The sequence below is a fragment of the Mastomys coucha genome, unplaced genomic scaffold (genome assembly GCF_008632895.1).
Source record: "Mastomys coucha isolate ucsf_1 unplaced genomic scaffold, UCSF_Mcou_1 pScaffold15, whole genome shotgun sequence".
NCBI classification, from domain to species: Eukaryota; Metazoa; Chordata; class Mammalia; order Rodentia; family Muridae; genus Mastomys; species Mastomys coucha.
The window spans coordinates 4,598,300-4,625,507 of NW_022196897.1; the positions used below are offsets into that span (position 1 = coordinate 4,598,300).

Sequence of the window (27,208 nt, forward strand, 5' to 3'; positions counted from 1 at the left end):
TCCTGAAGTTGTTTTTTGAGGGGTATGGTTATTATTGTACATAGGATTGTTTCCCTGGTTTCTTTGTCAGTAATTTGTCATTGGTTTATAAGAAGGTTACTGATTTTTTGCGTTAATATTTTACCACACGATTTTGCAAAAAGCATTTGTCAATTATAGGCATTTTCTGGTGGACTCTCTTTTAGAGTATTTTATGTATATATGCTTGTAATCTGAAAATACAAGTAGAATTATTCAGACTAAGCAGGTACTTAGTAATTTTACTTGCCTGTCTGTCTATCTATCTATCTATCTATCTATCTATCTATCTATCTATCTACCCATTTGTATTAATGAAAAAGACGCCCTAGAATTTGAAAGAGAACAAAGAGGGGTATATGTGAGGACTTGGGGATGGGAAAGGGAACATATAAGTGATATATTTATAATCCCAAAAAATTAAGATATAATTTAAAAGAAAGAATACTTTGACTTCTTTTATAATTCTACCTATTCTCTCTGTGTCTGCAACTGTATTGCTCTAGCTAAGAATTTGAGTGCTATACTGAAAAGCCGTAAGGTCAGTGGGCATCCTAGTCTTACACCTGATGAAGTGCTTCTGGTCTTTATACATTTAGCACAGCCTTATTTATAGGCTTGTTTTAAATAACTTTTGTGGAGGAATGTTTGCTCTCTTCCTAGTCTTTCTGGGGCTTTTATCATATTTTTTGATTTATTTAATTTTGCAAAGTTCTTTCCTACATCTACTGAGATGATCAAATGAGGCACACTTACACATATTGAACCATCTATGCATCTCTGTAATGGAGCCTATTTGATCAAGATAGAAGACCACTGTGATGTGTTCTTGGTTTCAATTTGCAAGGTTTCTGTTGAGAATATTCATCAAGAAGATTAGTCTATACTTTTTTATTATGTCTTTATTGAGTTTAGCTTTTAGCTATCAGTATAACTCTGGCTATATAAATTTGAAAGTATTTCTTCCCTTTTTGTACTATGGAATAATTTGAATCATTCAGTTTAGTTCTTAAAGACTTGATTAAAAACTCTATGGTAATTTGACCTCAAAAACAATATTAGCAATAATATTAACATCATGAAAGTGTATAATAATCTGTAAGATGTCAATTATTCTGAGCAGTGCTGGCTGCAGACATTTCACTGAATATTCACTTTGTGCAAAGACTAAGGGCAGACATTTTATAAGCATCACCCCATGACTCACCACAGTCATCGTGGACAGGAAGTACTATTATGTTTGTTTTACAAGAGGACACAGATTGAAAGAGAAGCCTGTCCTTTTGGTCATGCAGTGTGACTTCCTATTCTTGGCAGTCTACCAGTCATGTATTAGCTTAGTGCTTCAGAAATGTATCTGTTTTTATTCCAGACCTTTTCCTGGTATTGTGGATAGAGTATAAGTCCTTCCACACTCTTAATGAACACTGCACTACTGAACTATATGTCTTTTCTGGGAAGGATTTCTAGACTATGCTCAGAAAAGGTGATTCATTTAATAGCAAGGTAAACATTTTTTCATAATGACAATACTTGTACAAATGCTGTTTTAACAATAGTGGACACACTATTATACAGATGGCTTTAAAAAGCAGGTATAGTCACTTTTTTCTAACTTACTCACCTTGACAATACTTTGTCAACCACACCTTTGGTGTTTCATAATGAATATACTCTATGAAACTATTGCTAAATTTTTCTATAATTAAAATCTCACTATCTTAGCTATGCAAGTGTTTAGTGGGGATTTCTACAAGGAAACCCTCATAAAGTCCTTTACTGTTATACTTAGCTGAAAACTTGGACACTAATATTTTCTTTTAATATGAAATTTTACCCAAACTTTTATGGATGCTTCAGGAGAGGATCAATGTTGAGTGTCACGTTGCTTGTGTTTTAATAAATAAACAAGCACACATGCACACTCAAACAATCATGATCAAACTCTATGTCTCAAAGGAAAGTTCATCAAAATAGGATGGGACCTGTGGAGGAGAAGAAGAGAGGGTTAGGGTAAGAGAATAGAAAAAGGAGCAAACATGTTGATAATAAGTATAAAAAAGTATGTGTGCGTGTTTGTGTTTCTGTGTGTGTGTATGTATGTGTGCAAAATTGACAAAAAATTCTTGAGAATGAAAAAAAGAACAAAAATGTAAATGAGCCTTAAGTAAAGAAGAGGTGCTGCCACGTACTCAGAGTAAACGTTCCTCTGACTCAGTATGTCATTGTGCACATGACTGCCCTGACCCTTCATTTTGATTAAATCCAGCATTTTTTATTTTATGGTTTCACAGATATTTTACTTATTTACTTCAAAGATAAGAAATACTATATTATTGTTCTTAAACTAGGATTTTTATACTTTAACTTCTCTCAATTCAGAACATTTCAAAGCCATGCATGAATGAAATATCAGTAGAAAAGATCACTAGGAAAGACTGGAAATTATAGGCAAGTCCCACTGCCTTGTGCTGCCATATATGTGTGTGTGTGTGTGTGTGTATGTGTGTGTGTGTGTGTGTGTGTGTCTGTGTGTGTCTGTGTGTGTCTGTGTGTGTGTGTGTGTGTATATGTGTGTGTGTGTATGTGTGTGTGTGAGTGTGAATGTGTGTGTGTCTGTGTGTGTGTCTGTGTGTGTGTGTCTGTGTGTGTGTCTGTGTGTGTGTGTATGTGTGTGTCTGTGTGTATGTGTGTATGTGTGTATGTCTGTGTCTGTGTATCTGTGTATGTCTGTGTGTGTGTGTCTGTATGTGTCTGTGTCTCTGTGTGTGTATGTACACTTATCTATGGTTTTTTAGAAAACTTACTAAATCTCATGAATGGAATGTCACAATATGCCTCATGGCAATATTAGGTACAGTTGGATATACTTGATAAATTGCTTTCAGGCCCTCCTCATCCTTGAAAACTTTTTTGCCAACAAGATAGCTTTGTAAGTAAAAATATGTTAATATATAAGCTTTGTAGCGTGAGCTTAGTCTCTAGAACACACTTCATGAAGGTAAAAAAAAAAACAGATCCAACTGCAACTTGTAGTGTTGGACTAATCAGCGTACATCACACACACACACATACACACGTTCACATACACGCGCATATGTAATGTACTCCCACACAGACACAGATATGCACACATGCAAGCACACATGTGAAAAGACACATACACCATAAATCTTTTTGAAATATTAATAGACTAAGACACGTCTAGAAAATGGGAACCCCTATATGAAGCACCTGAAAACTGAGTTAGAAAAATTAGAAAATGCATAAATCATCAGGGGAAGCCTGAGTTCAGTCAAGGTCATAACAGTGAGTATAAAAAGTAAAACCAGAGGCTAGAAACAAACATGCTACAAAAGGGAAACTTCCTCTTATGATTTTTCTGTAACTTGCTTTAGTATATAAATGGTTTAAATTATATTCCATAAGGAAAGTTGTGTGCCTATGTGTTTTTAATCAAAATGTGGATCATTGATATTTAAAGCATTTTTAGTTCAATTTCATTCCAAAGAAAGAACATTTTGGCAATGTCTATGTGAGATTTATGGATTTTGAGCAAATTTGTATAGGACTTTACCCAATTCATCAGGTCTTCAATCCCCAAAAGATATTAATAAGGTATGAAATTTATAGACTGGCGTACTTTACTTTTAGGCCAGAAGATGAGTTAGTTCTAAAGGGGATACAGTTTCAGAAAAGAATTTTTAGTTTTACTTTATTCTCAGACTTTGAGGATTGGTGAGATTTGTTAATAGACACTAATCTCTTTTAGCAATGTGTTAAAATATTTTATTGTTTTCGAGATGAGTAATGTTAAATGTACATTATCATTATCATGCACATGTAAACTCTAAGAAAACCATATTTTTTTAAAAAAAAAAAAAGCAAGAAGGCATAGTTTTAAAATCCACCTCTCCACTTTGAAAAATTGTGAAACTTTTGTCCTTTCGCCAGACCATCTTTTTATTTTCTCTTTTTTTCTTTTGATTTTCTTCTTATTAGCTCATTTAGTTATGAGTGTTATCTAGACTAGAATAAACAAATCAGTTCCCATAAAGTCTTGACTATTTTCTACATTCAGAAGAACTCTGTGTATTCACTGTATGGTGACAAAATCTCAGGCAACAATAACAAATTGCTTTGACAGATGTGACAATTGTTGGTCCTCTGTGTCTGAATATTGATCATCATTCTATGAACTCCTAAAAGAGTGCAAGCCCTCCATCGGTCACTCAGAGCACCAGATGAGAATGTGTCACCTTTGATATTATTTATTTTCTATGCACCATTTATGTTTTAAGTCATTTCTTAAACATTTTAAAACCTTTCCTTGTATGGCCTTTTGATATGTGTTTCCAGTATTCACTTCTTTGGACTGGAAGTCCCATTTGTATTATATCACTGTTTTTTATCATTAATCCCTCTTATTTTGGTACCCAATAAAAAGCAAAAGGAAAGACTGAATATTTTAGTTATCTAGTGTATATTATTGTAATTAATACAGTGGTTTGATTTGCTTTGCTTTGGGGCATGAACTTTTTTGAAAGAGTTTGTGATATTTCCAAGAAGCATAAGAATTTTGATCTCATGACCAGATTCCTTGCGACCATGCTCAAACATTCCCCTTTATAGACTCCAGTACTGGGCAGCACAGGAAGTTCCTACCTGAGGTATGTGCTGGCTTTTCTTCAGCGTGCCTCTCTTTGCCAATTTGATAGATCAGTGCTGATTATTTTACAAAGGTGGCATTTCAGTTATGATTTTTCTGCAGGGTATTGGTTTCAGTGTGTTTGAGGGTCTTCCCTTCAGGTGCATGGGTTAACATCCAATGAAAGGTATCACCAAGGATTTGCTTTTACTTTTTTACATTTTAGTTTGCCATTGAGATACTAATAATTTTAATGACTCCTGCATGTTGTCTACAGATAAACATGTGCATATCCTATTCTATTGTTTGAGAAGTAATGAAAAATTGAAAACTAAATGGAGGACTAAGAATTCAAACACATCAATGCAGATAGATGCTCCAGTTCAACAACCTTTAACACCCCAATATCATCCTGGTTTCTGTGGATCCCTAAGGTCTTTAGAAAGCAGTGGGGATAAAGGAGCTTTTTACCATATTTATAGAATGATGAGAGAAGGAAAAGTATTGGTTAAGTTACATGGGAGTAGAGAAATATGTTCTCAAAAGAATACATATGTCTTTGTCTCATACCATACGCAATCACTAGGAATTGTTCTCAAATTAGCATTATCATGTTTTATAATATTTTCAAATTAAATGTGATATTTCTTCTTAAATTTATTTTTTTATGACAACACATTTGATACATCAGGGTCACTTGACACTAACAGGCCAATAAATAGCCGTCTACAGTTTAACAGTGTTTGAGAATCTATGAAAATGGCATATTTTATTAAAATCATATGAAATATTATTAAATGATTATTTACTTAGCAACAAATCAGACTTTATATAAAGAACACTAGAAATCACAGGGAGTCAAACATCTCATAAATCAATATAACATATTCTTTAGAGGATGATAAAAAACTTAAACGTGTTTGTTAAACATGGCTGAGTAAAGATGGTGTGAGCTGACATTTATGCCTAAAGAAACAGAGGTGCAACCAACACCCCCCCATTAATGACACACAGCTAAGGCTTGAACTGTCGGAGAAATTAGTTTTCCTTTACTTGAAATTATCAGGTTTCTTTTTTTCCAGAATGGTATGCCAGACTCATGATGTCACATGAAAGGGAAGAGAAATGCCCAGAGCTCAGTGTCAGCTGAGGAAAGGACAATCAGAGCCAAGGTTTATAACCTGCCTGCCCTATTTGAGTCCAGCTCTAAGTTAGTAACTTTGCAGCTTTAGCATGGGTCTTCATTTCCTGCTGCCTCTGCTATATCACCTGTTAAAGGCAGAGATGAGAATGTCTGCCTCTTAGAGTGGTTGATTGGACGTATGCAAGACAAGAAATATTCATCTGTATATTGCAACTTTATATAGTGAATTGCTCTTGAAATTTTATATTATTTGTTAGTTAATTTGTGGAATGGGATTTTATCCTTTAGGATTTTGAGTATTTGGATTTACAGAAGAATCACTGAATATGGAGGGTCAAGCAAAGCACACATAATGACAGGGTTAAAATAAAGGAGATCTAGAATTAGGCCCTGATTACGAGAATTAAGGAGTTTAAAGGCTTGTGTAAGGTTTCTTTGCTTTATCTAGAATTCTGTTCACATAGAATTCTGTATTTTACTAAAAAAAATCTTAAAGTTACAAACAAAAACCCTTAATGCTTATCAATTCCTTCAGTGAAAAGATATTTAAGACAAAAAAGGAAAAGAATAAGAATAACATAGAGAAGAACCACTAATATAAAGATTGTGGACGACTTCCTTGAATATCTGTCCTGATTGAGAATTAAGTAATGTCTCAAAAATATCAATCATATTACACACTAGCATATAGTTACCCATATGGTAATCATAATTTAGGATGATCTCAAAATGACTGAACAGTCATCAAAACTCAAAGAATCTTAGAATACTTCAGAGATTATTTTATGTGGTTGATTGACTTTGACTTGAAAAGTCATTACATTGGAAATTAAATCCCTCCCTTTTCTAACTCTGAAAATTGGTGTTCTGGTGGCATACACCTTATAAGAATTTATAGAAAATGATAGCAGCTGCAGCATACTGTAATCCTTTCATGTGGCATAGTTTTCCCCTTAGGAAATGATAAACCTGTTTGAGGGTCCCTTTGCCTCCACCTGTAATGCTTCTAACAATCTTTTCAGTTTAAAACAGATTTTGAGAATTGTATTCTGAGGTTCATGAACAGCCTTTCTGAAAATGCCTGAGTTGCCAACTAAAAAGAATTTAAACTCCTCCATGTAAAAAATCCATATAGAATATAAGATAGTTTTTTTGAGAAGTAGTCATTTTGGGCAATAACAGTGTAAATTTGATGAGAAAGAAAGGGAAACAGAGAGAGATATACAGTGAGATTTAGTGTATAGTTAACAGAATCTGAGATGTTTTTCAAACTTTTGGGACTTTTAAGCTAGTAGTTAAACAGGGCTCTGTGAGAGCCTCAGTCACTGTAATGAGATTCCTATCACTCAGGAAAAAAGCCTGTGCTTGTAGTATCCCCATGTCAAGCCTCTCTAGCCAATTAAAATGATTCAGTTAGTGCCAGAGACCCTGTCACCAAAATCAAGTGTAAGAGCAACTGAAGAAATCACCTGACATTGATCTGGCCCCCACACCTACATGTACACAAGTTCACACACAAACACACACACACACACACACACACACACACACACACGCACACACACACACACACACACCAAAAAGCTGTGTTTATTAAACTAGAAATTGAAATCCTAGTACAGGGGCTTCAGACTGACCTAAGCAGTAGAGTGTTTGCCTAACATGCTTAAGTCCACAGATTTAATCCCCAGCACCATTAACAACACCGTATTTATAACCATTAATATTATGGGTGTTTTGTTGCTTAAACAACTTCAGATATTAGCTGTGTGGAAACACAAACCTGAACTGACATAGTAAAAATTCAGTGTTACTTCCTTACATACATGAATTTTGCACAAAGGAAATTTTTATTTTAAGGGTACATATATGAAGGAGCCTGACAGCTGGGGTCTTTTTCAGCCTCCACAGATGACAGTGCAGCTGAGAAGAAAGGAGGAACCCTCCATGCAGGCCTCATTGTTGGAATCCTCATATTGGTCCTCATTGTAGCAGCGGCCATTCTGGTGACAGTTTATATGTATCACCATCCAACATCAGCAGCCAGCATCTTCTTCATTGAGGTAAGTGCCAAATTCAGCCATGAGAGCCATGCTGGTGGATGGCCTGTGAGAGCTAGTGAGAGCCATGCTAGTGGATGGTCTGTGTGAGCTAATGAAGGCCATGCTGGATGGGTTGTGAGAGTTAGTGAGAGCCATGCTGGTGGATGGCCTGTGAGAGCTAATGAGAGCCATGCTGGATGGGCTGTGAGAGTTAGTGAGAGCCATGCTGAATGGCCTGTGAGAGCTAGTGAGAGCCATGCTGGATGACCTGTGAGAGCTAGTAAGAGCCATGCTGATGGATGGCCTGTGTGAGCTAGTGAGAGCCATGCTGGTGGATGGCCTGTGTGAGCTAGTGAGAGCCATGCTGGTGGACAGGCTGTGAGAATTAGTGAGAGCCATGCTGGTAGATGGCCTGTAAGAGCTAGTGAGAGCCATGCTGGATGGCCTGTGAGAGCTAATGAGAGCCATGCTGGATGGCCTGTGAGAGTTAGTGAGAGCCATGCTGGTGGATGGCCTGTAAGAGCTAGTGAGAGCCACGCTGGATGGCCTGTGTGAGCTAATGAAGGCCATACTGGATGGGCTGTGAGAGCTAGAAAACCATGCTGGTGGACAGGGTCTGAGAGCTAGTGAGAGCCATGCTGGTGGATGGCCTGTGTGAGTTAGTGAGAGCCATGCTGGATGGCCTGTGTGAGATAATGAAGGCCATGATGAATGGCCTGTGAGAGCTAGTGAGAACCATGTTGGTGGACGGCCTGTGTGAGCTAGTAAGAGCCACGCTGGATGGCCTGTGTGAGCTAGTGAGAGCCATGCTGGTGGATAGGCTATGAGAATTAGTGAGAGCCATGCTGATGGATGGCCTGTGTGAGCTAGTGAGAGCCATGCTGGTGGACAGACTGTGAGAGTTAGTGAGAGCCATGCTGGTGAATGGCCTGTGAGAGTTAGTGAGAGCCATGCTGGATGGCCTGTGAGAGCTAATGAGAGTCATGCTGGATGGCCTGTGAGAGTTAGTGAGAGCCATGATGGATGGCCTGTGAGAGCTAGAGAGCCATGCTGGTGGACGGCCTGTATGAGCTAGTGAGAGCCATGCTGGTGGATGGGCTATGAGAGCTAGTGAGAGCCATGCTGGTGGATGGCCTGTGTGAGCTAATGAAGGCCATGCTGGATGGGCTGTGAGAGCTAGTGAGAGCCGTGCTGGTGAGCAGCCTGTGTGAACTAGCAACCACCACCGGGATTTAATGCTTGGCAATGATTTGTCAGTGTGAGGCTGGCTGATCTAACACTTCCTGCACCCTCACACATCCATGCTGATAGATTACTTTCAGATGAGGAGGTCAGAGCTCTTATCTCTGAAGCTCTTGAACAAATAAGTCACCTTCCCTTTAGAGACCTAAGAGAAAATAAAAACCAAGCTTTCCAGTGCTCTTATACAAAATGTGTTAACAGGCTGTTCTCCCAGTCCTAGGAGGAAACCCAGCCTATGCTGAGAGGGAAGACATTGCTTAATAAATTATCAACTGAAATTTGGTCATGATAAAGTAGGTCTGTTCACAAAAGGCTTATAAAAGATACAGAAAATACAACTTCCACTACAAAACAACAGATATAAAAATGAGATATTATGAGGTACTGCCATTTTGTATAACATGAATATAGTTATTCTTTTCTGTATAAATTCATACCCATTTATCCATGGTAAGGTTCATTTGATGCGTTCTGTCCTATACAGAATATAGATTTAGTTCCAGTGCCAGAAGGAACAGGGGCCATTGCCCAAAAGGAGCATCTAGGAGGCTAGGGTAAAGAGCCTTGAAACCACTAGATATAATCAGCTTAACCAGTTCTCCTTTGTATCCCAGGAGGGTTTCCCATGTGTAACTGCCTCTTTCAAGGTAGGACTGTATAAGAGCATTCCTCTTCCAACACCAGACAATACTGAAATACTAGAGTGACAAATGGAATCTGCCCTTGCACAGTTTCATACATGTAAGAATTGAGTTTGAATTCACTGCATGATATGTGGGAAAACAGCTTGGAATCCTGTCCACTTGTTCAGTGAGAGATTATAATGCTTTCACAACAACAAAGTGAGAATTACTATTTACCCCTATAATTGGGATGGTTGTGTATAGATGAATTAGATAATTATGTCAAAATCATAAGTGGCTCTCTTTATCTATGGCAAAAAGTGTGGTCTCCTTATGTGGCAGTGCAAGGCATTTGCAATCCAGATTTTATCCATCATTTCCATCTTTCTGTCATGGCTCTCCAGCCCGGAGTGGAAATTACCATCATATTTCACTGTTATCTTCTCCAGATACTCTCTGAATGTCCCATACCCTACCCCTGTAGAAATTACTCGTTGTATTTCTTTCATCAACAAAGCTGTCTCATTCCACCTCTGTTCTTAAACTCAGGTGTCTAGCATCCTTCAATGACATGCATCACCCTGAAAGAACATGTGGACTTGATTTTTTTTCTTTCACCCATATTTCTCTTTGACATTTATCTTTCTGTTTTGCATTAGTGCTCAATCTGTACATGATTCTTCTACCCAAGAAGAATCATAAATTTCTTAAAATCTAGATTAAGTAACCCAAGACTCTTTCAAAGAACAGGCATGTTATCAATATTTTCTGGAAGAAAAATAGAAAAATAGAAAATATCGAACTTGGAGTAAAATTTCGTTTAAGGCAGACTCCTACAGGGCATGCTCATCTCACCCACAGTTGTTGGACATGCATCCAACCCTGCATTTAGTTGAGAAGCCGGTAAGTTCTTTAATGTGTCTGCTTTGCCTGGAAGAATGCAGACCTCTTCCCCAAGGTTATGGATGCATTCCTTAAAGAGCTGACAAGTGACAAGCCACAAGTCTCAGTTGAGCAGCCAGGCATCAGGCTGCCTGGAGCCACTGCCTGGAGCCAACACTTGTTTGAAGCTTTTAGTTCACTGCAGTTTATTTTCTGACACTATGAAAAAAGAGGATGCTGTGAAGTAACTGAGACTGGGGGAATTGGCAGCATGGCGCCTGGTGTAGGTGTGCAGGATATGCTCAAAGAAAATTCATAGCAACACTTGTATGGTAGCAAAACAAGAATATGAATTTGGGAGTAGATGTTTGTTTATAGTTTGCCTTTTTTAAATTAGCCTTCTTGATTAATAACCAGAGCCTAAAATCCTAACTGTATGCAATGTTTCTGTAGCCACACATACTCATAACTATTAGGGTTAAGAGGAATGTTATGGTCCATTTAATCCTATACCTTCATGCCATAGGAGAAGACCAAGGCATAAGAGGGTAGAATGAGTTTCCCAGCAGCAACCATGGTTTCAGCAAACACTCACTTTTCCACATATAATGGAAGGTGAATCAGCCTGCAAGTTCCATGCCTGTTTATTTTTCTTATGAAAATGTATTTAGATCTTTATCTCACATAAAACAAAATTAGCCAAAATATAGACCACGTATATAACTAAAACCCAAACTCTTATAATTAAATACAACAATAGTTTTTATCACTTTTAAGAAATTTTGTTGTTATTTAGACACTGTGTGTGTGTGTGTGTGTGTGTGTGTGTGTGTGTGTGTGTCCATGGAGACCAGGGGTTATAGGCCATTTTGAACTGCTAAAGGTGGATGCTGGGAACTGAACTAGGCTCCTCAGAAAGCCACAAATGTCCTGATCCCCAATACTAAATTTTTGATGCCCTAAGATTAGTCAAATATTTCTTAGATACAACACTGAAAGTAAAAATGGGAAAAAATAGAAAGAATTTTGTCAAAATTGACAACTTGAGAACAACAAGGCAACAACAGTAAGAAGAAAGTGGAAAAATCAACAAAAGTTGAAAAAGCAAATGCATGTTATCTGTGACAAGGGAAATGAAACTAAATTATAAATTTTCACTACAATAATAAAACAACCAATTAAGAGTATGAAACTGACTTGAATATATATTTCTTTAATAAACACAAAAGAATGGACATTAAGTACACGAAAACACTATATTAATAAGAAACAAATTTAAATCAAACCATAGTGAGATACCATTTGATTTAGTTAATTTCCAGGTAGTATCACGAAATTCCTGGTAATTTGTACAGTGAACCAACTCATTTTAGCTTAAAGATCCGAGGGCAGAAATCCAAGAGCAGGAGGCCTCATCCAGGAGGGTCTTCTTTGGTGCTATAGCATGGCAGAAATGTCCAAGGCAAGTAGGTACATTCAGGAGGCAAAGCAAGGTGCGTATGGGGCTCACATTACAGTAGCCTGGTGTCACAGTGACCAATCCAGTCACCCAGAAGTAAGACTCAACACACTACAAGAAGGCACTGTCTTCATAACCTAATCCCAAACCCCAATCATTCTGTGGCACTGGGGATTGAATCAAAGGTCACATGCATACAAGGCAAGTGATCTATCATGGAGCTATTACCCAGTGCCTCCTTTCATCCTCTCTCTCTCTCTCTCTCTCTCTCTCTCTCTCTCTCTCCCTCCCTTCCTCCCTCCCTACATCCCTCCCTACATCCCTCCTTTACTACTTTTAGTTTTTTACAGTCCAGTCATTAGCCCCCTCCCAGTCTGCCCTCCACAGTTCCTCATCCCATTTCTCCTGTCCCCTGTCTCCAAGAGATGGCCCCGCAGACCTCCACATTCCCTGGGACCTCAAATCTCTTGAGGGTTAGACACATCTTCTCATACTAAGGCCAGACCAGGCAGTACTCTACTGTATATGTCAGGGGCCTCAGACCAGCTTGTGAATGCTGCCTGTTTGGTGGCGTAGTGTCTGAGAGGTCTCATGGGGTCTGGGTTAGTTGAGATTGGTGGTTTTCCTATGGGGTTGCCCTGATTATTTAGAAATTTCATCTAGTATACCCTGATCACACCTCCCAGTCATCCTAGGTCCACTCCCCAAACCTTGTAACCTCCCCTCTGCCCCTCAAAAGAAGAAAAATGAAACACACAAAAAAGGTCCAATTTCTGCTGCCCATATACTCACTGAAGTAAGGTCAAACTCAGTGGCTAGCCTCTTCAAGAAAACTGAGTCCTCCATTACCTGTACACCAATCAGAAGCCATCAATTGTGGGGAGCTACACTTCAACATACTTATCAGAGTTTTAAAGAGTTCTCTTTGATGGCCTCCTGTCTGGGTTCTATTCTCTTTCTTTTCCCATTTTGTTGAATGAATTGCCAGAATCTGCTTAAATCATTATCTCCAAGTCCTCACATTCTGGTCGTGCAGCTAACAGTAGCTAGTCAGTGGATGTTTATAACTGTACCATTATTAAAGTTAACCAGTGCTCTCAAAACCAAACTGGGGATCCATGATAATCAACCAGACATCTGACTCTTAAAATGTTTAATTATTCACTAAATCAGCATTTTGGCACCTCTTGTTAAACAAGGTAGAATTGCTTATATTATATATTACTTGGTACAGTGTCTTTTGTTAAAATATGTTGATGTGCTTTGTCATAATGAAAGTGATACTACTTATTGAAAATTAGGACAGTACAGGGGCAAAAATAGAAAGCCATTTATAGTAGTGGGATACAGAAATAATGCCATTATTATTTTAATCAGTCTAATTCTGGTTGTCTTCCTTATATAACTTAGTACTTATAGACTTAATGGACTTAATTTTACTACAGTATACACCAAAAGTTGACTTAGTGCCAATTTTCTATTTTATTATTAAGACTTTGGGCTATCAACTATTTCAATCAAACATTATTCTGTAGCTGCATATTGATGAAGTTATTCAGACAAGAAGTAATTTAAAAAGCAGAAGAGCCTAATATATACTAAGAAATCAAAAAGAGCTTTTTCTCACCCTTTAAGATGCCCTGTATGTTCCATATAGATGCTGAAACTGATGACCACAACCCAGTAAGTTAAAACAGCTCAGGGATTATCTTACAGTGCAGAAGGTCCGAAAGCCAAAGTCACCCTCACCAAGTCAAGGTATTTGTCCTCATAATTGCTCCAGGGAGAATCTTTTCCCAGCTATTTTAACTTCTGGAGGCTGTCTATGTTCCTTGGCTCTTGGTCTCCATTTCTGTCATTTCACAGTCTGTTTCAAACACCACAGCTGACTCTGACCCTGTTGCCTGCCTTAAGGCCTATCATGATAACATTTGACTCACTTGACTCATTAATAACCACTTCTCCATCCCATGATCTGCAATGTACCTTAGTTCATAGAAGGTAGCACTGATGTGTTTTCCAGTTCATAATGTGGATATCTTTAGGGACCATTAGTTTGTCAACCACAGATTTCATTAAATATAAAGGAAGTTGCACGCTGTCAATTAAACTATTATGAATTGTTGTTTCTGGTTCTAGTAAAATAGACTAATTTTTAGCAATTTAGTCAAAATTCAGTGTGGTCAAAAGTAAAACCCAGTGTGTGCTGCTATATATTTTACAGTGAAATTTTAACATGAATAATTATAGATTTATTTCCTGTATTACACAAACTAAATATAGTAACTGCTTATGTGCACGAACCAAAACTCATAACCCAATCTACTTTAGACCCTCTCTCCCCAAATGAATTGTTCTTATTTCTTACTTTTATAATTATACTCTTCATGAGCATATAAGGTAAGGAAGAGATTCCCCCTCCATTGCCTCATTTAGTACTAATGGAAACATATGACCTAGGCTGATCTCCAACTGCAGACATAAGGAAGCTGAAGTGTAGATCTTAAAAGACTTACTCAGCATCTCTCATGTACTCAGTGAAAGTCAGAATTTGAGCACAGGTGTTCCACTTTGGACTGCTTGCTGCTTCTCTCTGCTAAGAGTTTCCTTCATTGACTATAAGTAGAAATGTAGTGCAATGCTTGCTTAAATGCAGTGTAATAGTATCTTACTATGGTATGTCTTTATAATAGATTTGGCAAAGTAGACTCATCAGAAAGAATTAAACAATTTAAAGACAATAAATCGTGCTGAAACCACTGTCCAGATGTGTGTAGTTGTCTTAATTAGGGTTTTACTACTGTGAACAAACACCATGACCAAGGCACATTTTATAAAAGACAACATTTAATTGGGGCTGGTTTGTAGGTTCAGAGAGGTTCAGTCCAGTATCATCAAGGCAGGAACATGGCAGCATCCAGGTGAGCATGGTGCAGGAGGAGCTGAGAGTTCTACATCTTCAGCTGAAGGCTGCTAGCAGAAGACTCACTTCCAGGCAACTAGGGTGAGGGTCTTAAAATTTAGCCCACACCCACAGTGAAACACCTACTGCAATGAGGACACACTTATTCCAACAAGGCCACACCTCCCAACAGTGAGACTCCCTGGCTCAAGCAGTACTCATTCATGAAGTTGTTATCATTATTTTCTCTTTTGAGTAATGATGACAGTGACAGAGGCTGTTGTCTGTGTATTTGTTCTTGTACAAAATATTTACCAGGCTTATATATTTTATAGGCACAGACATTCCTCATCATATGATTTTTACAAACATCTTTTAAACATCTTGTTTGTAGGAAGGAGATGAGGTGGTAAAGCAAGCCATCAGTCTGTAAACTGTGATCAAAGGAGCAGATCCATGGTTTACATGTTTGTCTTCACATATAGGAGCCCCAGCTCCTTTCCCATCCTTCTATTTAGCCAAGCAGATAGTCTCTTTCTCACTAACTTATCTCCTATAATCCTCCATTATCCTCTGAATGTTTGAGATCAAGTATTTTCTTTGAGTTTTATGATAGATAGCTTATATTTCAGGCTATTTTGTTGTCTTCCAAAAGATAACCTGATTTTGATCAAAACCTAATATGTCTATATTACTTTAAAATCCTTTTTAAAATGCAGTTTATTACCTTCAAACAATCTGGCAGACACAAATATTAACATAAAAATGCATTTTACATTTTTAAAATTTTTTGATAAAACTGGTACCTCTTTGGGTAAGTTAGCATAACCAAGGTTTCCTTATTAATTTTTATGATTTCTAAATATTTGTAGGCATAAATTCTGTGGTTTGTTACAAATTACAATAAATATAAATAATAAAAAACTCAAATTTGACAAGAAAACAAAAAAATAAATCTAGGCTTAAGAAAAGAAAGCATTATTATATAATGAAAATCATATAAAATAAACATTTCCCATTAAAAACAAAACTCCAGTATTTGGAGCTGGAGAGGTGTCTCTGTGGTTAAAATGGCTTGATAACTCTTCTAGCAGACTCGAATTTAATTTCTAGCAACTACATTCAGCAGCTCATACCTGGCTATGAGTCCAGCTCCAGGTGATTTGACAACTTTTCTAGTGGATACATACAAAAACACACACTCACACATACAAACACACACACACACACATACACACACACACACATGGCGTTTAGAATATCTCATTGATAATTTAAATAATCATAAATTATTAAATGGCATTTTACTGAACTCCAGCACTAATCAGTCTAAGGCTGGATTATATCTATAAGAGCAGCCTAGGCCGAAGAACAAAGCCCTGTTCTCTAAATGGTTTTCCCTTATTTTTACTTTTGACTGTGTCCACTACACAAATTTAAGTGATCTCTATAGCTTGGTGTACATTTCTATTAGAAAATACTGGTTTATTAAAATAAAATTGGGGGGAGGGAAGATTGGGAAAAATGTTGATTCTCTCTTTACATATTGCAAGTTAGAAAAGATCTGTGATTTTTTTTTCCAAAGTGGGAGGAAGAAATTAGGAACCTAAAGTCAGAAGTTTAACAAGCAACTGATATATTGGCCTTTTGCTAGTGCATTCGTTTATTATTTGTTGAGTTTCTGCTGTATGTCAGCCCCACCAGAGTGAGCAAGAGCTTCCCACCACATGGAACCAATGGGCCAATGAATGAAGAGATAGTACATTATTTAAATTAGATACAGATTCCACACTGAATTATTAGTTTTAAGTATATCTCAGTTTAGAACTTGAGGTAACCATGATTGTGACTTTTCATAACTATTGGTATACATTGCTGAAATGAAGTAACACTGAGTAAAATATATAAATAAAATGTATTGCTCGCTTAAACAGTTAACTTCTCTAGAGGGAAAAACAAAGGACTCTACCATTCTTACATTGTGCACTCTGGCTTGATTTAGAAATTTTAAAATAATTTCACAATAAAACTTAAACACAAAGTTGAAATGTTTATCTTTCATTTTGGAAATCTTTTCATTTCTGGAGAACCAACATATATGCCTTACATGGAAGTTCCCAGGATTTTTGATGAACAGAATCAGGGAATGTTGAAGGAAAAAGAAACCCCAACATGCATGCAAATCAAAGATTTTGTGACTTCCCTCAACGAAAGCACACGATTTCCGAGTGGTCATATCAGGTGCATTTCATACAGAGTTCTATATTAAAAACCTATGGGGACTTTTCCTTTTATTCTGTAGTAAATATATTTATGGGGATACAGATATTGATAACAGCATAGTTATCAATGTTAACTCACAGAGGGTGATTCTAATTTCTTATAACAGTATATTCATTAGTATTCTGATTATATCATTATAGTTACTATAAAACTTAGATAGATACAAACGATCAGAAGCCTCAGTGCTTAAAACATCCATGAGAAGTGTGATTCTGACTCAAGTACAGAGTCTAATCATTTTTATAAGGATATTTTCTTTATTTACATTTCAAATGATGTCTCCTTTCCAGGTTTCCCACCTGAAAAAAAATTAAAAAAAAAAAACTATTCTCTTCCCCTTCCCCCTGTTCACCAACCCACCCTCTCCCACTTACTGGCCCTGGCATTCCCCTACACTGGGCATAGAACCTTCACAGGGCCGAGGGCCTCTCCTCCCATTGATGACCGGCTAGGCCATCCTCTGCTATACACATGCTGCTGGAGCCATGAGTCCCCCCATGTGTACTCTTTGGTTGGTGGTTTAGTCCCTGGGAGCTCTGAGGGTACTAGTTAGTTCGAAGGAGCTAGAGAAAGGACCCAAGGAGCTAAAGGGTTTGCAGCCCCTTAGGACGAACGACAATAGAGTCCAACCTTGTGAAGAAAAGGAGAGTAAGTAGCACAGCGTCTTGCTCAGGGCTGTTTAACAGCTGAATATAAAGCTACCACACCAGTGCAGGACTCCGCAGCCTGGTGTGGAGTCTCCACCACACAAGAGTCCTTTGAGCTACTGAACACTGTTGGTTATCTATCCCACAAAATATTTATGACTAACAAGGACTCATGGAGAATATGAAGTGAGCGCAGGCAGCTGGGGCCCTCAACTTTTCCTGGCAGTCTGCAGTGCCACCAGGAGGGAAGCCAGAGACACGGGCCCAGCTGCTGCGTGGGAGGAAAGTGTGTTTACCAAGCTCTCTGTCTCACTCACTCTGCAGCTGCTGTGTGAGGCGATGGGAAGACACGATCATTAGCAAACCTATATAGTAAACAGAAAAAGGCATTCCAGAGGACCACAAATCTTTCTTTATCTTGAAGTGGCACATTCCTTACAACTGAATTTTGCCTTTAAGGTACATTTTAGTCCAGTCGTTAAGAAAACTCAAGAGGGGAAATGAGACAGTGAAATAAATTACTTCTCGTTTCTATTCTTAGAGGAGGTAAAAGATGATATTCAGTTGTCATGAGCTCAGGCAAGTGGGGTAAGACATCAAAGCTAGTTGAAATGCTGTTACACTCTGGTTAAAGAAGAAGCAACATTATTAGGTGGCAGTTTACAGAGCCTTAACAGAACATAAGCAGATGGGGCTGGAGAGATGACTCAGCAGTTAAGAGCACTGACTGCTCTTCCAGAGGTCCTGAGTTCAATTCCCAGCAACCACATAATGGCTCAAAATCATTATGTAGTGGGATCTGATGCCCTCTCCTGGTATGTCTGAAGACAGCTACAGTGTACGAACAGACATTAAATAAATGGTTAAAAATAAATAAACAACAAAAACATATGCAGAGTAGATTACAAAATGTTACTTCAAAAATAGAGGACCAGCAAGATGGCTCCTGGATGTCTATGGTTCTGATAGGCTAGAATTTTTCATGTACACCGCTAGATAATTTCGGACATCATATGGAATTCATAGTGATTACTTTTTAAATGTGGTCATCAAAATATTCATTTAATAGCTGTCATCTTTCATTTACTTTGCTGGTTCGTATATGTTCACTTAAATTGCCAAAACTAAAACAGTGTTTATAATTCAATGAAATAATTACTTCATTTCACTGGTAAGAATTATTAAAAATGCTGAATAAAATATCTTGTATTTCATTGAGCTTCCTACTAAATTCCGTCTTAATTATTATATCCTGTTTATTTTAATGATCAGTTAGCCACATCACATTTCCCATCAACTGCCTGTGCTTTCTTTAAAAAAGAAAGAAAACCCGAGTATATGTACATAGAAAAAGTGATTACTGCAGTCAACAATGCACCATACATATCACTTTTCCAATTATTTTTGTGGGTGATTAGTGCAATTACCATTAAACCTTAAATAGATAAAAATTTGTGCTAGCATGTTAATTTCATTCAAGTTACACAAATTTAAAAATGTCAAAATATTCCTATCATTTCAAAAGATCTATTTTTTTCCTAGTCTTGCTGGGAAACATCACATAAAATTTTTAAATAGTATAAGCTCATAGGCTTGATAGTCTAATTTTTCTTTAACCAGGCTGTCCCCTAGTTGTGTGATCGAAGCATAGATTAAACAACACAAGTACTTTAGGGTAGAGACTAGCTCTCCTTTTACCATTCCTGTAGTCAAAGCTGCTGAGAACCAGAACTGCCAGCTCTTTCTCTTGATTTAGAAACACGTCCGTACTCTCAACAGGAATAACTTCCTAAGAGCAGTTTCTTGAGGGACTTGGCCTGTCTCACTATTGAAGCAAGAGGCACTAACTCACATTTGATTTTACTAGAACATTTATGACCACAGTAGCATTGTCTTGTCTCTTGGCCAAGCCACTGGGTAGTGCTGGACCAGCTTGTTTCCAAAGCCATTGCAAATTACTTTTCTTTATAGTAAATTGCCTGTCTGATAACAAATTATTACTCAATTAAATACTTGTGCCCATTAAGAACTCTTAAAAGGCAGTTAAATGATTCTGTCAGTGACTCTGCGGTGGATACTGAACTGAATTTGGGTCTTTACAGAGGATGTGTAATGGGGTTAATTCAAGAATCATGTGAATGATAAAAATAGAGTTTAAGTTTTCATTTGCCTGTCTGAAAATATTTTCAAACAGTTCTTTTGAATACTCGCTGTTTGTGCAGTGAGACCAGGAACTGTGTTACAGATAAAGAGACTGAGAGTCCAAAAGTTATACAATCTGGGAAATCTCCAGTTCTTTAGTGGTAAGGAAAGGAACCTCTCAATCAGTAAAACGAGAAAGAAAGGACTCAGAAGTAACTATAGAAGATGAAATCCATGCAGCTCAGTAATTACATTTTCTAGTAAGAGAACTGGAAATATCAGAAGGCAAAGTTTTAAAGATGAAGAGTGGGTTAGCTTTGAGTTTGTAACCAAATCTCAGTTGGGCCTTTCCACAGAAACAACAAGGAAAGGAGGAAATGAAGGTAGGACCAATTGAAATGACAAGAAATACTAAAATGCAGGCAATACATCATCAATCTGCATAAAGAAGGTGAAAAATGAAAAGTTCCAGATCAGCAAAGCATATAAAGTGCTGTCATGTCACGGGAGAAGGGAGGAAGTTAGGCCTGAAGCTAGGCCTGCTGGCAGGATCACTGCGGGCTCAGCAAAAGCTGCATTAAGGGGATGGGGGAAGAGGAGGAGGGGCAAAGGGAGAAGGCGAGAAGGAATGAGTGTCTCAAGTGTTTGCAAAGGAGAAAATGATAACATCGCCTGCTAGCTGAGACAAGAATATTGGACAGAAAACAAGTATGCAAGAGACAAAGAAATTTCAGATAAGAAGAAAGCATGAATTCTAAGTAAAAATAGGATGAACTGTACAGAATTGGGAATAGCAGGAGGTGAATTTGGGACCTGAATAGCTGGTTACGGGGCATACTATGAGAATGCCACAAGCAAGCAATAGTCTAAGTGCTGATGTTCTTTGAGGTTAGACTAAGCTGGGTAGTATGGCCTTTCCACAAGAGCTGTAGATGCTTAGAATCTTGAATCCAAAAGTGGAATAGCGAAGAATTTTTTATTAAGATGATGAAGATTTATCTAGAATTGTTTGTCAGGTAGATGAGAGAGCTACTTGTGAATTGATTGAAAATATCCAAGGCTGACAGAATGTGAGGCAGCAGAGACTCGGTAAATGGCAGACACTAATGTTCTATGTTGTGCCAAAGTATATAGGGTAGTACAGGTTTATGTGACCCTAAGATCCTCAGGTGACTGACTGCTCTGAGGTGAAGTTGTATGAAGTCTATTGAACAGTGTTGAAGGGGTTCGGTTGAATAAATTCAAAATACTCTGGAAAAACATTGGGATAGAAAAGGTTATTAAACTTATTGAAAGGGACAATCAAATTACATAAAACCAGGGGCTGACAGTTCTGCAGACCAGGCATATGCCCCCAAATAGTAAGGTTGGATGACAGCAGTGGTGAGCTTCACTCTGGCTACTCTTTATATTGTATTCATTCTGTTCATGGAACTATCTTTATTTAGTCAACTTCAAATGAAGGCTTTTCCTTGAAACTCCTAGCATATGTTGAATGTTTTCAGTGGGTATTTGATCTTATACACTTTTCAATTCTCACCAGTGTGGCTGGGATAACACGACTCCGTAGCTTTTCCTTAAGCTTTTACATGCAAACAAATGGCTTTCCCTAAACAGCCTGTATGCTTTTAGTTTAGCAGTGTGTTTCGAATGGATGTGTGAAACGGTAACTTCACTGGCTGACTGAATGCAATCATTAATGGTCATTATCATCTATCATCAGGCACAGTTAGGGCATCTAAGAGTCTGGCAGTGAATGAGAGAGTCATGAACATAGCATATCATTCAAGAATATAGAACCTATACAATAGATAAGCTTTCTGCAAATTAACACCTACATTCATTACGAATCTCTTTGTCTGTACCATTTTGTTTTTAATGTAGACTAAGGTTTAGGTCCAGGTTCAGGTAATAAGAGGGAGTTTTGTCTGATTACAGGGGGCATTTCTGGGTAAAATTTAAAATAAGATTAAGTTTTAAATGGCATTACATGCCAGAAATTCTAAACCATAGTAGGGATTTTTTTTTTTTTTTTGCTGGAAAAACTTTACCAAACTAATTGCTAAAGGGTAGAGTATGCTACTCTTGGGTTTCCCTATCACAATGTTGATGTTAACATCAATTTAGCATAGTTTTATTATTTGTCCCTGAATAAGTGGACTGCTATATGGATGCTTATCCTGGAATACCCACTTGTATATTTCGTCCATAGCTCTGTGACAAGCATCCATTTAGAGAGTGATTTTTGAGTACTTAGGATGCTGGGTACTTGTTTTATGCACAGAGTTATCATCAGCCCATAAGATGATACTTCATACATTTGCATGAAATTTGCAGGCTCAAAATGAAAACTTTTGTCGTCACAGTTGTGTATGAGAATACAGGACTCACAGCTTTTAGTTTAGTTGTTATAGAACAAATCACCTTCTGAATTTGGTGGAACTCAGTTACTTGGCAATATTCTTTCATGTTCCTGAATCATCAGCAATGTGCATCACAAGATACACATTCAGTTTTCTGTGTTCTTATTTTATGTGACAATCTTTTCTAGTTTGACTTAACTGTCAATTTGACACACACCACCTAGATTTATCTGAGGAAAACCTATACTGAGCAGCTGCATAAATCAGATTGAATATATCTCTCTTGATTGTTAGAGGAGGGACCAGCCCACTGGAGGTGGCACCATTCGTAGGTAGGTAGTCCTGGACTCTATGGGAGAGCTAACTAAGCATAACTTATGCTCAGTGTTTCTCTCTGGTCTCTCCTTCAAGTTCCTACTTTGAGGTCCTGCTCTCAGCCCTCTCAGTGATGGGTCTTCCCATCCCCTAGGTCACATTTTGTTGAAGTGTTTTATTATAGCAACAGAAAAGAACCTAGCAAAGTAATTTTTATTTTATTTTATTTTTCATATTAGTCAACATCCCTTCTGAGATTATTACTAGAAGGAATATTAGATCAGAAGCATCACAAAAAGAATCCACTCCAAGTGTCAACCATTTTTGCTACTCCTCTGCAGGAGACATTTCAGAGTTGAGCAGCTCTTGTCACCTGGGCCTTAGGCTACCTAGAGAGAACAGAAGAAATAGGCACAGAAGCCACCACAGTGTTTCAAGTGAGTGTACATCAAGAGAGACTGATAAGACACCAGAAGTCTCTGATCTAGCAGGGTAAGAAGTGACTTCTAATCTGCACATGGGCATCTGGACCATTTTCCTAGCCACAAACAGAAACGGATGGTTTGTATAAGTAAAGATGATAAATTAAATAGCACTCCAGACTGAGGGAATCCCCTAGACAGTTTCAGAGAAGGAAATGATAGATATGGATGAGGAACAGTAAGAAGATAGTGGGAAGTGTTCAGGCTCACTGATCACTGGCTCTCTGGGGTACATTTATCAAATGTATTTGACTGAGCCCTGCTTGTGAGCATGTAAGTGAGGTCATCCGGGCCTCTCAATATCAGTTATGTTTCGACTTTCACCTCTCAAAGGGATTTTAATTTCAGTCCACTTTGAAACCACTTCACAGTGAAAGAAAATAAGACACTAAGTGCTTGAGATGTAGGAGTTGAAAGCATTCCTCCTCACATTGAATGTCGAAACTCAGAATGAACTGACTTGGCAATTAAGAGCACTTGCTATTTTTGCAGAGGGACTGGGTTTAGAATCAGCACCTATGCCCGGCAGACCACAGCTCCTTGAAACGTTAGCCCCTTAGGGGATGTGACACTCTCTTTTGGCCTCTGAAGAGAACACACACACACACACACACACAGAGAGAGAGAGAGAGAGAGAGAGAGAGAAGAGACAGAGACAGATAGAAACAGAGAGACAGAGAAACTGGAGAAGAATTATAAGTAAAAAATAAATATTAATTGAAAAGTCTATTTAATTTAGGAGCCGATGGAAACTGATGTTCTTTATACTTTCAATACATTACCTTTAAATGAAAAATATCATGCTGCATGATTTTGTCATTGTTAGTGGATGTTTTTAGATACTGTCATTTGTATCTGAGCCAGTGATACTTACTGCTCATATTTCTAGATCATCTAGAGGATACTTCTAGAAGACAACTTTCAAATGAAGAAAAACTAAAGTAAGAAAAGCAAGAAATATATAAAACATTGAGGAATCAAGTCACATAGATATTGAGCTATTGCTGGCAATTCATGGCCATTTCTAGAAAATTACTGTAAGATACTCTTTTTTTTTTTTTCAAGGAAAGAAAAACCTATAATCCATGAGGCAGAGACACTGCCTCAAGCTGAAGCCTTGTATTTTAATTAGATGGCAAATTTCACTGGCTGGGACTCAGGGGCAGCATTTTTATACAGCTGGGTTGCCAAATAAAATACAGGACACTTAAACATATTTGAATTTCAAAGAAAAATGAGTCAATTTTTGTTTAAGTTTTCAGATTAAACATAGTTTGAAAAGTGACTTGTTTATCTGAAATTCAAAGTTAACTGGTGTATTTTATAATTGCTTGTTATGTCTTGAAACTTCAGCCTTGTAACTTACTAAGCCAAGAAATACTCAACACAAAGTAAGGGAAATAGTGAACGACTACGTTTGAAGGTATGAAAAACAAAAATATATCCTTCCTTTTCCCAGTCAACATTTATCAAAGGTAAATGTTAAAGAGCCAGTTTGGCTGCCAAAGAAATGTGTGTTTAGTTCCCTAGTCGGTCTGTGTGCTGTACCCACAGGGTTAAAGTTCATATTCCTCCCCTTGTCTTGAGACAGTGTGCCTGTTTTAAGTTACCGTCCAGAATCATGACCTTGATCTTCGGGGATTCTTCATGGTGCTGCAGCTCTAGACTGGGAGATGATTAGAAATGCAGACTCCTGGGCCTCCCACACCCACCTGCAAATGGGCTCCTTCGAGTTTAGTAGGCTCATACTGAAGCATTAGCACTTAAATGCAAAGCTCGCAAACATGCTTAATGAAAGAAATCATAAAGTATTTTAATTAAAAAACAAAGAAAGGCATCAGCTGTTGGCTCCTTAGAGACCAGTGAGCACCAGGTGAGGTTGTACTACTGAAAAGAGACTATGGTGTTAAAAGTTTTTGAGAGAATATTCAACATGAGCTGGGTGAGGCCTCTCTATGACAGTTATGCTAGGCTCCTGCAGTAAGTATAGCAGAATATAATTTATAGTGTCAAGGGTGGGCTCGCTATCATGGCATGGATCTCAAGGTGGACTAGTCATTGAGTTACCATTCTCTCGACTTCTACTCCATCTTTACCCCTGCATATTTTGTAAGCAGGACAAACAGTAGGTAGAAGGTTTTGTGGCTTATGCATTGAACTGACATAGACAGTCTGCAAGAATGTAATTAATTAATTACAGCAGTTGTGCAGCTTGGTCTTCATGTGGGTCTCCTAAGAGCAGGAGCAGGGACTATTTCTGGCCATTTCCTAAGAGCAGGAGCAGGGACTATCTCTGGCCATTTCCTAAGAGCAGGAGCAGGAACTATCTCTGGCCGTCTCCTGAGAGCAGGAGCAGGGACTATCTCTGGCCATTTCCTAAGAGCAGGAACAGGGACTGTCTCTGGTCGTCTCCTAAGAGCAGGAGCAGGGACTATCTCTGGCCATCACCTAAGAGCAGGAGCAGGGACTATCTCTGGCCATCACCTAAGAGCAGGAGCAGGGACTATCTCTGGCCATTTCCTAAGAGCAGGAACAGGGACTATCTCTGGCCATCACCTAAGAGCAAGAGCAGGGACTATCTCTGGCCATCACCTAAGAGCAGGAGCAGGGACTATCTCTGGCCATTTCCTAAGAGCAGGAACAGGGACTGTCTCTGGCCATCACCTAAGAGCAGGAGCAGGGACTGTCTCTGGCCATCACCTAAGAGCAGGAGCAGGGACTATCTCTGGCAGTTTCCTGAGAGCAGGAACAGGGACTATCTCTGGCTGTTTCCTAAGAGCAGGAGCAGGGACTATCTCTTGCAGTTTCCTGAGAGCAGGAGCAGGGACTGTCTCTGGCAGTTTCCTGCCTTTGGGACCCTTTCCCCATACTGTACTGCCTTTTTTAACCTGAGTCTTACTGCTATTTGATATGCTAAGGCTTGTTGATATCCATGGCAGGTCTCCTCTTTTCTACAGACAGAGGGAAGAGGAATGGAGGGGGGGGGGGGGTAAAATGGAGAAGAACAGGAGGAAGAGGAGGGAGGGGAAACCAATCAGAATGTAAACTTTATTAATTAATTTAAAGAAAATACCTTTTAAGAGGAGAGTAAGTAGAAACCAACCTCTCTGTTCTTCAGTTCCTTAAGAGGAATTGATAGGGGGAGGTAAAAGGGAAAAGAACTGGGAGAAGAGGAGGGAGGGGAAACCAATCAGAATGTAAAGTTTATTAACTAATTTAAAGAAAATACCTTTTAAGAGGAGAGTAGAAACTAGCCTCTCTGTTCTTCAGTTCCTTTCATTTTCCAGATGAGGAAACATAACAAAGGGCCCACTTCCTTTACTTAAGACGTGTTTAGGAATGACTCCAACTACTTTCCACTTCCAATACCCAGAGGAAAGCAATAGAAAATACAAGGACCTCAATGTTCTGCTTATCAGGAACTGCTGTGCATGGCCCAGTCTGTCTGGGCCATGAATTTTACATTTGTCCCTTTAGTTAACGTAAGTGCTGATTATTTCCTTTCTAGGACTATTTAAGCCCAGAGAGCCTTGTCTGTGTCCTCTGTGCACCTGAGAACAGGTCTCTAGGAACAGTTTTGTGCACACTGCTAGCCGAGTGTACCCCACAGGTTTGTTTGCAGATATTTCACTAATTATCTCATCATGGACCATGGAGACAGATTTGGATGACTGTTCAATTAATAGTGCTGAAGGAGTAATTAAGGAGAATTTGGCCTACCTGACAGACCCCAGTGTCCACAAATCACTGTGAACATTTTCTTCTGAATGTAATTAATCACATAACTTCTCAGAACTTAATGAAAGATCACCCACACATTGTACCCCCACCATGTCTGAGGGCATTATACACTGGTTGTCTGTAATAGATTCACACCACTTTCTGGTTTTATTTCTGGTTTTATAGGGGTTTTCAACATGCCAGCAAGTGACCCTGTAATATCTGCCAGTTTCTATAACACTTTGTTTTGTGTGTGTGTGTGTGTGTGTGTGTTCATACATTTCTTTTTTTTTTTT

The 27,208-nt window shown here is 38.3% G+C and overlaps 1 protein-coding gene across 2 annotated transcripts in view; it reads left to right on the top strand.

Annotated features, from left to right (window-relative positions):
* Positions 1-27,208, top strand: part of Plxdc2 (plexin domain containing 2) — a 390,910-nt gene that overhangs the window by 355,858 nt on the left and 7,844 nt on the right. For both annotated transcript variants that reach the window (XM_031369076.1, XM_031369075.1), the window contains exon 13: positions 7,713-7,873. In XM_031369076.1, coding sequence (XP_031224936.1) covers positions 7,713-7,873 — 161 coding nt within the window. The remainder of the gene's footprint in view (positions 1-7,712; positions 7,874-27,208) is intronic.